At 37.7% G+C, this 12,685-nt stretch overlaps 1 protein-coding gene across 2 annotated transcripts in view; it reads left to right on the plus strand.

Moving 5' to 3' along the window:
• LOC117607594 (opioid-binding protein/cell adhesion molecule) overlaps positions 1 to 12,685 on the plus strand; it is a 137,003-nt gene that overhangs the window by 80,662 nt on the left and 43,656 nt on the right. For both annotated transcript variants that reach the window (XM_034331466.2, XM_034331467.2), the window contains one exon: positions 4,757 to 4,934. In XM_034331466.2, coding sequence (XP_034187357.1) covers positions 4,757 to 4,934 — 178 coding nt within the window. The remainder of the gene's footprint in view (positions 1 to 4,756; positions 4,935 to 12,685) is intronic.

Consider the following 12,685-nt stretch of genomic DNA (forward strand, 5'->3'; position numbering starts at 1 on the left):
AAAGGAGAAAGAAGGAAATCCGGTTGAAGATAGAAGATAGGAGAGACAAGTAAAGTATAGTAAGATAGAGAGGGTAGTTTATGAGGAAAGTAGAAAGGAAATCGGGAAGAAAAATAAGCGAAGAAAACGAGAGGCTGAAGATTGAAAGAGGTGAAAAGGAAGGAAGAACACGTGGTCTTAATGAATTCAATTCGCTTCTCGCGAACATTGCAATTTCACGAGCCTCGCTTCCATGTAAATTCCCTCTTCGGGTTACCGTTGCAATTATTGAGGATGAATTATGCGTCCCGAAAAGTTTTTCTCAATTTTCCACTCGATGGCTGCTGAGATATTACATGAATACTCGACCCTGCTCGTGATTCTCTTAGAAACTTTCTATGTTATAATAATGGTGATGGTATTAGATGATATGTAGAGGAAACTATCCAAAAATGGAATACCATTTTATTTTTCTAATGTCATTCTAAACAATTTGCATAAACAATTTACAATGTTGATCAAAAATTAAAAAATTGCAAATATTTGCAATTAAAAATTTAACTTAAAATTAATTTTTAATATACTTAATGATCCATGTTGTGCTTTAGGCATAGCTGTTCCTACTGTGTCAGTGAACGTGTTAATCCTTTCCTCTTTAGACAGTTCCCCTCAAAGAACCGATTTAATCGCGTCACGTTCTCAACGATATGCTTTCAAGCACTGTTTCAGGGAGACATTACACGTAGTGCTTGTCGCAGATATACATCTGTGTAGTGTAATTCGCACATTTACTGGTCTGAGGTTGCAAATCTCGGGTCATAATTACGGGTATGTAGTACCGGCATGAAATCCAGCCTCGTACGTGTCTCAAATAGCGTGACAACTGTTCATACATTACAACAGAAATAAAATAAAATTTATTACCTTTAAACTGTACGTTGATTGTTTGATAATTTGTATTTCATTTAATTGGATTTAATTATGATTGACACAGAAATAACAATTCAATAATTATTTTATCCGGTAAATAAAATGGTTTAAAAAATACATCATTTAAATTTTGTAAATATTTGTTTCAATTAAATAGTACTTCAGTAATAAGAGTATATTGATTCAAATGACTGAACAAATTAAATTTCAGTGTCGTGTTGTCCCGTTTGCAATATTATTACATAATAAAACGAAGCAATTCGTGACTAACGAATCACTTTTTAATCCAATAATTTTTTAATAATAATTGGAAATAACCTGTAATTTCCCTTTATTTGGCATTTTTAACGGTAATTTTTATTCTGAAATCGTTCATATCTATTATCTTTTATTACGAAAAGCTAAAAACGAGTCAATGGACAATGTCATACAACTCACCGGACAACCAATTTAACAGTAGATACACAGTGTCGGTGTCATTGAAAGAAAAAGAAGTATTCTTTTTATTCGAGTGCAAATGGGCTGTTTTTTCGACTGGATGTTTTAAAAGTTTGCAACTGGGAGGCATTGTTTGTCCGACACTGAGGGAAACCGAGGGTCGAGGCTTTGATTAACTGGTGCCAAGAGGAGAAGCCCTTTTCGCGATTGTTTGCCACCCCTGGTTTGTCTTCTTTTCTCTTTTATACCTTTTCGCCTTTCCAACTTTCCAACGTGGCGTTTGTCGTTTCCGGTGTTGTCCTTGTTTTCTTTTATTTTTTTTTCTATTTTCGGCGCAACAGCCATTGATTCGTTTCTTCTGTTCCTTTCCTTGGCTTTATCCGTCGCCTTTTTTTTTTCTATATTTCTCTTTCTCCCTCGGTGTTTGAGTTGCACGTCTGACGAGATACTTCAATTAAGTTCAGTCTAGAAAGCAAGTGAAACTACTTTTCGTACGCATCCGGTCTATTTGTAAGCTCCGGTTGCCTCCGCTTCGTGAGCTGAAATTCATTTAAACCTGCCACGTTCTAAGCGAAGCAATTGATTAGTTCCCGGCACTTTGTAACCAGGCTCATGAGTGATTTCGTGTGTGGAATTATCCTATTTTGAGATCTTCGTTTACTGTTGCCTCGTCTTTCGACTGATGCTGGGGTCATCACCACTTAAGGCGTAACAATCATAGTGGCCTTATGATGAATTTACCGAAATTCTAAAATTTCTAGAAGTCTAGGGAGATTATTAGAGGGAACCTAAAAAGCGCCTACAGAACTTCCCATTCGATATCTTTCAATAACAGAAACATTAACACAATACTAATAAACATCCGTTTTTCCTGTCTAATCTTATTTTTTATTTAAGTAATTTCCATTCTATTGATCCCACCTCCATTTTCTTACCATTCACGGCGAATCACTTCCTCTGTATTATTCTTCCTTCTATATTTCCAATTTCCGTATTCAATGAAACTAACCGAAGATAAAGGAAACTCGTTTCCTATGCGTTTTCTTTCTCCTTCCAAATTTCAATGCAACTCCGACTCGCCCTCTCTGATCGCTTCATTTACCCGAATTTTCCGCGAACAAAAACGGCAATGTATGAAAACAGAGGCAAAAAGTGGTTGGAGCGTTATTTAAAAAATCAAAACTCTTTCAACGAAGCGTTCGCAAGCTAGTTTATTAAAAAGCTGATACAATCACGCTTTTGTTTCCCCGTTTTCGACGTTGTTTCGAGGCAAATTAAAACGCGTTTCAATTTTTGCGTTCAGTTCGTGTTACACGTTAGTACCGTGGAATAATTGGAAGCAATTTTCACTTGACCCTTTGCACGTAGCTACATAGAAAGTGGCGGCCATTAAATGGTAATGACCGCTTAGCCGAATGAAATTACGCCAGTTAACGTACATCCAAAATTATTCAACTTGTTCCTGGAGATAGTAATCTCTCTCTCTTTTTTTTTTTTTTTTTTTTTTTTTTTAATATCGCGTTCAATCGATTCAATTTAATGGTAGAAAGGTTGACAGAGATATTCCGCTTTTTTTCCGTTTGTGGAAATTAAACTCAGCTCGTTGTCGATGTTTATTCGACGTACAAAGTCGATTTTTAAATTTAATATCACGATAAAATAAAATTTCTAAATTATGACCTACTTTTTCGTATAGCGTATACGGGAATCAAGGGTATGCTTCATTCCTTTTAAGAGCAACAGGTTTGTTAAAATAATCATTCCAGTTATTTGGATTAAAGCTTTAAATATGAAAATTCATAATTGTCTAAAAGCTTTAAATATGAAAAACCTTTCGCGTGATTGATTGAGGAATATATTCTTCTGTCCTTACCAAAACCCTTTTCAAGTGCTTTTGGGCAACAAGAGTGTTTGGAAATAAATGTAATATTAAAAACTCCAAAATTTCACAATTGCAAGCTTCCAGAATTTCAAAGTCGAAGAAAGCATTAGTCAGTTTCCTTAAGCCGAATTTCCATTGCCATTCATATTTTCCTCTGTCACGAAGCAACAGTTGAAAAACGGAGGAGCGAAGATAAATTGCTAGTGTTATCAGGATAAAAGAATCCAGGATGTTTGCTTTTTGCTGAGAGTCGGGTTTTAATCTTGATCGTATAGAGTCAGTCGGTTTCCTGCAGTTCTCAGGCTCAGTCCATCCTCAAGTTCACCCGCACGCCGAAATTAATTCCAGATTGTTGCTTCCAGCAAACTCCATCGAGGCGTGCACTAACTTCGTACTCAAATGGGCCGTTCCATTATACTTGCCTGCATCGACAGTTAAACGAGCCACACATTCTGCTGATCTCGTGTCAATGGTTAAAGATGGCTGGCCTCGTCCATCGACTTTTAACTCTTTAATCTGTTTTATTTGACATTTCAAACAATGCTCGCATAGATTACTATTTAGGTAATATCATTTTTCTTTTTTGCCATTAGCAAGTGGAAACTTATTGTTCCACGACGAACGTACTCACTCGTGATCCTTTCAATTTCTTTCTTTTTTTCTGTGGCTCTGTTTCTAACGGATGCTTCGACACTGAGAAATTTCAGCAATTCCTCTCCCAGTTAACAGTTCTCGGGCACGTTTCTTGCAAGCTACCTCCGAAACGAACCGATGACTGGAAGAAACAACTTATTTTCTAGGGAAGTTGGGGTCGTCCACGTGAATGCACTTTTTCTTCGGAGTTTTGGAAGGAGCTTGTAAGTGACCGTTTGGAGAACTTGAAGAATCAGAATGTTTGCGTGGAATATACAAAATATTATTCAGAAATATATCACTATTTTAAGACATTCGGAATATTTTTTTTATATTTGGAAAAAATTTTCATGGAAAAGTTGTTAATTAGCAAGTTTGCTAAATTGCGAATAAATGTTTTGATGTGTTTCTTATAGATTTAGTATTTGTAAAAATTCGTGAAAAATAGGGACTACTACTGACAGAGGGAATCCTTTATTTCTACGATTTTTCTCAATATTCGGTGGTTCTGAAGGTTTTCTCAGTCCTAATCGGCCATTTTTCTGTGACAGGCATGCTGAAACGTTCATTTTGTTTTAGTCTTTCGTAGAGCCTTAGGTGCTCTTTTCCTATTTCTTCTTTCCACTTTTTTTGATTTAGGGTAAGGATTTTCTCATTCTTTACACTTTGTAGCAGTACTTGAGTTTGTTATTTAGTGTAAGTAATTTTTCTCTCGATACGTATAGGTACTTTTTTCGCAGTAAAAGGATTAATTGTAATTAAAATTTTCTTTCCGTTTTGTTATCAGTGACCGTCATGAGCTCATTTAAATCTCCCACCGTTTGACTGTTAGAAATATTTGCAAGCCAAAAGGGAGAACGTAAATTGATAAAAATGATTCGTTGCGTGTTACAGTACCGAGGGTAGAAATCGTGGATGAACACGGGGCGACGGCAGGTGACAAATTCTACAAAGCGGGCAGCACGATAGAATTGAAGTGTGTGGTCAGCAATATACCGCAACCCACCGGGTACGTTACGTGGCGGCACGGATCCCGAACGCTAAATTACGACATCACTCGTGGAGGAATCAGGTGAGTCTCGAACATACGATTTAATGGCACAGAAATTGATTTCACTGCGCACTCGGCACCAGTTATAATTTTGTGGATATTCGCCCTGTTATCAGACTGTGAAATCGAAATTATGCCACTGCTGGAATTTCATTTTCCCATCATTCGTAAAACTATTGAGAACACCTATACGTTCCCCAGCAAAAATTAACCTTCGGTAATATCGGGAAATTAAAATCAATTTAATTTATAATTTTATCCAATTATAAGAAAAAAAATTTGATTATTATCTGCTTCAAGTTTGAGTATATAAATACATATATTAAAAATTTGCAGCCTCGGTATACGTGTATACGATTTTCTCGGATGTATAGATAATAACGAGCGGTACAAAAATTCGAGTTCCCTGAAAGTCGGATCTCATTAGACGAAATCAGAGGCTTGTAGTTTTTTTTATGAAGTTACAAGGGGGTAGCATAAAGTTTCGTTCCGAAATTGGAGAACTTTCAAGCTACTTTAAACTGCTATTGTAAATGTGAATTTCTAGTTAAACTTCAGATGATCGTTGGGTGGATCGAGAATGCGATTGTTAGGGTTTGTTAGCCAGGAATAAATGTCTTTCGTTAAAGTGCAATCAAACAAGAGATAATGGAGATGCTTCAGTTTAATATTTATAGAGCAAGATATTCATATAAAAATGCAAATTCATTTTAAATGGATAAATGGATACTACAGAGTGTGCCAAAAATTTAGTAATTATAAATACAATGATTATTAATTGTTGTGGGGAGGATAGCGACATAAGGGAAGCAGGAGTTCTCAAAATCTTAATTTTGATGATATAGCGATTTAGAAACAAAATAATATAATTTTTAATTCTTGAATATTATAGAATTTAATAACCATTTTTTACTTCTTTTCTTTTTAATTTCTTTTCTTTAATTAAAGCAAACCAGTTTGGTGCAACATCTGACCGCATAGACAATATTCAAATATGATTTGCGGCCAGCCGATAGTTTATGCAGGCTGCATGGGAGATTCTAATTGCTTCGATAAAGAATGGAACGTTCGTTGAATTTTGAGAGGCTTTCATTATAGTTCTGTGAACCGGCAGACGTTGATCGTCAACGTGTGTGACCTAATTGGTTATAGATATGACAGAATTCATGAATTTTAAATAGCTTCGTTCGGTTACTCTCGGCCTTTCGATCACGATCAGATCCGTCGATAAATCGATTCGCGGCCATGCATCTCACGTTTTAATGCGTTCACTGTCACGCGAAGGCGACTTCCTTCTCGTCAATTTCGAATTTCAACGAAAACCGTTTGACGTTCTTCTGACGGAACATTAATCGTGTGTCTGTTTCGTCAGTTTCCTACATTCTGACCACGTATCGACTCTTTCCATTTGACAAAAACTTGTAAGAAGAAGAAATGTAATTGCAATTCATGATTTTCCGATTTTCCGATGACAAAAGCAAAGACCTATGATTAATAATATTTATAAATCAACAAATGTTGATTGTTATTCGAGATATTATAATTTTTTTTTTACACGTTAATAGCACAGTCTTTGTTTTGATACAAGATACATGCAAAAAAAATCTACCCAATTGGGCTCGAATAAGATCGATTAATCATCTTCAAAACTGTCTTTATGAATTTATTGATTTGAAATCTTTCGATTATTTTTCATCTTTTCGAGTTATTTTCAAACGTTTATTCCGAGATACTCTTGTCACGCGCAATATCACCGTCAGCCAAAATTCCATTTTTCATTTCATCGTCAATGCATACATGAACTTATTAACCTTTTTTTCCCTGCGTGTCTGGTTGGACGCGTGCTATACGTATAACTCGATTTAACCTACCCACCGTTCGAATCCGGGATTTGCAATTTATTTGCTGAGCTCTATTCACCTTTAATCCGCCTATGATCAATATCAACCTCGCATTCATTTCAAACTTCATTAACGACACGCCGCCTAATGGCGTGGCGAGAATTCTTCGATTTTTTCATTTCCACACCGACGATGCTTTCGATTGGAAATAATCGAAAATAATACGAATCGAGAAACCATCCAGTTTCATTTCGATTTATCTTTAACCGTGTGATTAAAAGAGTAAGAAATTCTTCTTTAATAAATTATATCGGAATATTGGTTATTAACAGTGATAGCTGACTAACGTACAGTAGATTTCTTATAATTTTCCGCACTTGGGGCTGTAGGGAAGGAAACTTTTTAGGAAACGAAAACTCAAAAAGTGCCCTCATCATGCCGGACAGAAATACTCGGTTGTCGTGTAAAGAAGCTTGGAAAATTTTTAGAATAATTGGAATTTTTTTTTTGTTTTTGTCAAGCTTTACGTTTGAATGTGGCCCAGTCAAACGATTGAAATAATGGATTTATCCAGCCTCTCGTGGCCATGTTTATTTTCCAACTGGTATTTCATGAAATAAAAGACATCCGAAAAACCGCTGCTTTTTCAACGTCAACTTGTGACCGGATGGACAAATCATTTCAACAATATAAAACAATCGTTCTTTTGTAAAAGTGGGCATGAATTTTAAAAAAATTGACGCAGGGAAATGGTTTTCAAATTGTTCACTGTTACCAAAACAAAAAACCTGTATTGATACGGTATCGTGTTTTCATTTATTGTCTTTGGCTAGTAACAATTTTCATTGCTTATACTGTGGCACTCTCTATTTGTAATTTTTTTTTTTTCACCAGGGAACTACTAAATGATTGTACGTACACTTCTGTAGGGAAAATAGTTATATGGGGAAAGTATGAATTCTCAAAGTACTTCCATGATTTTCTCTTTGGTATACCTTCAGTCTTCTCTCAGCCTTATTACCGATTGATACCACCTAGCTCGTGTATATTCTCCTCGTGCTCAAGCAGTGTTTGTGCTTCTGTATAATTCACTACTACCTACTAAAGGTTTTCCCATGGGGTCAGAGTATCCAGGTATTCGTCTATTTCTGAGAATCTCTAGTTCTCCATAATATAATTCTATGCAGTTCCTTGTCGCGGTGTTTACGCCGAGTATGGAGCCAACAATGCCATTTTACCTCTTTAATATAACCTTAATTTAACCGGTTAGTCCTGTCTTAATATAGCAGTTACTTTAAAGGATAAGATTACTCGAGTCTTAGCGGATTAACGTCGATCGTCCGTTTAGTTCGTGAACTTAGCGCGAATGAAGATTCGAACCATCGTTGCTTCTTGGATTTTAATTAACCTCAAGCATTAAACCTCGGACCTAAGTTCTTCTTAATGGTTGATTCTTGATTTATCACTGTTTGCAACATTCAGTTTTCATAAATAATCGCATTTTGAATATTGTTTATAGAGTTAATGCTGTTGGTCTTAAATCAGAAGAGTTTCACGTGTTTATAATTAAAATCTGTATGATACAATTGTATCATTTCTGTATGATTATTCACACCTCACTTGTGCTCTTAGTTATTATAATTCAGCCGTCCGTGTCAATTAAGAGTTTCTGAGAAGTTATTAATCGCGAAATTATGTCGTGACGTTAGAGCCATCCAACTTTCCCTCCACGGACCGACAATTTTAAATGTTTAAAGTAGTTCGCAAAGTAGAAAGCGTACTGTTCACTTCTCTATTCTACCTATAAACTCAAGTTAACAGGTTTCAGTTCTAATAACAAAATTAAAGCATAATTTCAGCTTAACAACGGTACCTGGTTAATATCACTCAACATGAGATTAGAATTTCTATTTGAAAATTATTTTGTATACAAAAGTATTTAATACCTTTAATTTCTGTAGACTATGAACATATGTAAAATTCAATATTATAATTGGAATTTTGGAAATTTCTGGAATTTTTTAATTTTTGAATGTCAGAATGATTTAGTTCACATTTTAGAGAGTGGTTAGGAGAGTGGATAAGGAAACACCTAGGAAAATCGATGGTAACTGTGATAATAAATACTTCTCTTTCTCTATTTTTTCCATATCATTCGCTCTTTCTCTCGTGGGAAAAAGGAATTTGTCGAGCGTATCGTTGAAAATTTAATCATACCCGAAAGCGTTCGATTATTGTGCCGCAACACGTGACGCACGAGCATGTTCTCTATTCACCGTTATCATCGGAGAGGGATGAACGAGGGGTTGCTGGTAGGGGGAGGTGAAGGGGGTCTTGAATAATACATACGGCGTTTCCAATAAATTCGCGAAAAAGCGACGGCCTATTTCAATTATCAGCCACGTATAGGCAATTGTACGTCTAGTCATTTTTATAGCTCTGAACAGACATTCCATGGATTCTTGGTTGACGTTTTAACGTTTATGAACGCGTTGCGAAAGGAATATACGACGATTCGTGTATTTTCACTTTCAATCGAATTCTTCGCTCGAATAACCATTTTCAAATGATTTCATGCGAATAACGCATAGATTTGATGAAAGGACCCATAAAATGCTCAGGTGTCCGAGCATCGAGACCATCAATGTCTCAACGAACAATAAAGCTGTCACGATCACACGACTCTCGACTCGTCGACGGATCAAAATCGAGGTAAATCCCGGTGCATTATGAACCGAAGGCCAGTCATTCGCGATAATGACGATCGGATAACCGTGACGGACCGGTTTATCGGCCATTTACAAAAGGAGCAAAGTTTCTGGCGAATTGGTAATGCTTTTCAAACGATGCGCCATTATTGAGTCGACACAGGCACGTACGATTTATCCAGAACATTCCATTACGTTTTGATTGGCTCCTGAGAACCATTTTATCGAGATCGTTTAACAGTCGGCGTCAAACGCAACGCTGTAAATAAATGGACGTTCCATCAAATTGTTCTGCGTCTCCACTCTGCCCGGAACATCGTCCTGCGCGTTAAACGGTGCAGTCGAACTAACTTTGATCTCATTTGTTAAATCTAATTTCATTGTCAAAGTTAAACAAGTTACATTGAATTACGAGAATTGAATGTACAGTAAACTCTATCTGTACATAGCGTTGGTTATAGAGCTGTGTGGGCGGAAAATCCCTGGAATTGGCTATATAGAAAGCGCAAACGTTGTCCCAGTGTTCGACGGACGAATCCGCGATTGTATTTGTCGATGAAAAAACGACAACGGCCTTTGATATTGCGGCGGTTTCCATGGCGGTTCGTAGGGATTGGTCTTATCTAGCATCCGGCGTCACTTGGTCGCAGGGCTATTAGGACACCGTGATAAAGTTGCTCTTCGGCACTTCACCACGAATCCACGTTGGTGAAACCTAATCCAGCTGATTGCAGGTGCTTCAACTTGGCTTTCTATCATCCACAGCGTCGTCGCTTAATTATTCACCCAGACTGCACGACAGACTTTAAATAAGATTCCCTTCACGCTTGCCTTGATGCGTTAATTTCACCAAGTTAGACGCGATTTAATTAAAATCCCGCGTTCTACGATTAACGATGCGCTATAACCAACAATTACAGGAAATTGAAAATTCGCTGGTGGGGATGAACTTCAAGTAATTCTCTTACAATCTTGCAAACGATTATCAGTTACAACAGTGGTCCAAATTACTGACATACCTGATGCGTCACCAACAACCCTAATGACGGGAATATTCAGCTCGAAATAGTCTGAATATTTAATTATAAATCGTGATCTGGTTACAAGCATAATCGAATGAATCATGTGACTAATATGGCGGTCGCAGCGCCATTTGGATTACGTTAGCCGACAAGATGGCGCACGCTGCAGGCATGTGCTCAACGGACTTGACCAACTTCCTAAGGGTCCACGGTGAAGAGTAATAGACAGAAAGGTGCCGAAGCATAGTATACGGAGGATACGATGCAGCAGAATAATGCAGCGCACGGCTGACTCTATAATAACATTATGGTGCATCCTAACTTTATCGATGAAGTTCGAGACACGCTGCTGCCTCTCTCTCCAATCTTTGTCGATTTCGGCAACTGTATAATTCATGAAGCCAGGACACGCTGAATCCTCTCGTTGCGTCCCCAAAGTCACTACAATTTTTATGAATCATATTTTCTTTATGATAAATAGAAGGTGATAGAAAATGGTTGATACTTACGGTTTCGCCGACAAGCAGAATTTTAATAGGAAATGAGATTTTTAAAAGAAATTTTCGTTAAAAATTATTTCGAATTGATACAAATTGCGGTCCGTTGCGAAGTTTCGTTAGAAACACAGCAGGCTGATTAGCCTCGCGTATGCTTTCCTCTGTGTTTAAATTAGGATATAAAATGTTTGTTTAAAGTTCAGGGAATGCACAGATGTCGCGAATGGTTCAAACTTTTAAATTATGCACGCTCTCTTGCCTCATATTAGCGACATTTTGTTTTAATCAAAATTTCATAAGCTCTTTATGTAAATTTAATGAAGATAAACGAACGTTTCGTTTATCTCTTACGCGACGAGTATACGCGTCGACCGCACAGAAACAAAGTTTTGCATTTACGTGTATACACGTCGAACAGAGTTAACTGGTTAATTAATTACCTATTGTATCTCAATATTGAAGTATTATACAATAATCTTCAAGATAATTTCATAAATCAAAGTTCCATATGGCATATAAAAGTTTGTGTTTCGGCATGGTATACCGATTATGGAACACATCACGAAAAGAACACAAACTGAAAATGTGTTCGGTTTCGAATATACGTACATCGTACACAGTAATACAGAGTAATACAATTCGCAGTTTGTCGACGATCCTTCGTAAGTGTCAAAAATAGTCGCGTGACGAACGAGGTGGCCACAATCGAGCCCTGTACACCGAGTATCGTTGACGTCTGTCGAGCTATCCGTCCGTTTTGGGTTATTTAGGCGAGCACGCTCGTTTGTCCCGCAAACCGCTCAACAATTGCCCTTCCTCTATGAAATTTATATCCGTATTCTGTGAACGTTTCGATCGGTTGTACAAGCACACCGGTGACGATCGTGACAAGTAAGCCCAATCATTTCTTCGGTCATCGACACGTGAAATTGTTCAACCGGTCGCGTATTGGATCGCGATGGCACGCAACCGATCTGGTATTATTGCTGGACGATGGTTCGGACGGGTCAGCAACGGCTGACAGTGCGCACTGGCCGATCCATTACTCGGCAAATCAATTAGGGCACAGGCACGATCTGCGTGAGGGGTGGTGGAGAAAAAGAGAGAGAGAGAGAGAAAAAAAAAGTGGCGAAAACAAAGCGTTTAATCGGATTTTGTTTTATCGGCCGCACACAACGAGACTACGCCGACGAAATATTTCATCGGGAACAACGGGCAACTCTGCTGCCCTTTTTTTCTTTTTTTCTTCCCTTCTTGTTGGTGTGCACGGGACACCTCTATATCGATGTCCCAGTCCGGCTGAAATGGGATGTATATTTCAAAAATTCTATACCAAAGCTGATTGTTTTCTTCTGATTGTCTCCTGGTACAGCATCTTCTTTTACTCCATTTCGAGTACATCTCGAAGCCACTCAAGGAACTCGCCAAATTTATCATCTTACCATGAAATTGAACGAAGAAAAAGCAAGGGTAAATCACATTGGGTAAGGTGCAGCAACCGCAAAGACGAAAGTTTTCATCCTCCGTGAACTTTTACGATACTTACACGGCGACTTCTTTACGACTTCCGGTAGAAGGTTGCCGCGTACGCGGATTCCGTTACGAAACAAAGATAACCACCGAGGATTTGTCGCGCGTAAGTGGCGTCTGCGCCGGAAGTCCGCTCGTGTGGCCAACTTTCGACGTTTTACAACGAACAAACGC

This window comes from Osmia lignaria, chromosome 6 (genome assembly GCF_051020975.1).
Source record: "Osmia lignaria lignaria isolate PbOS001 chromosome 6, iyOsmLign1, whole genome shotgun sequence".
Taxonomy (NCBI): Eukaryota; Metazoa; Arthropoda; class Insecta; order Hymenoptera; family Megachilidae; genus Osmia; species Osmia lignaria.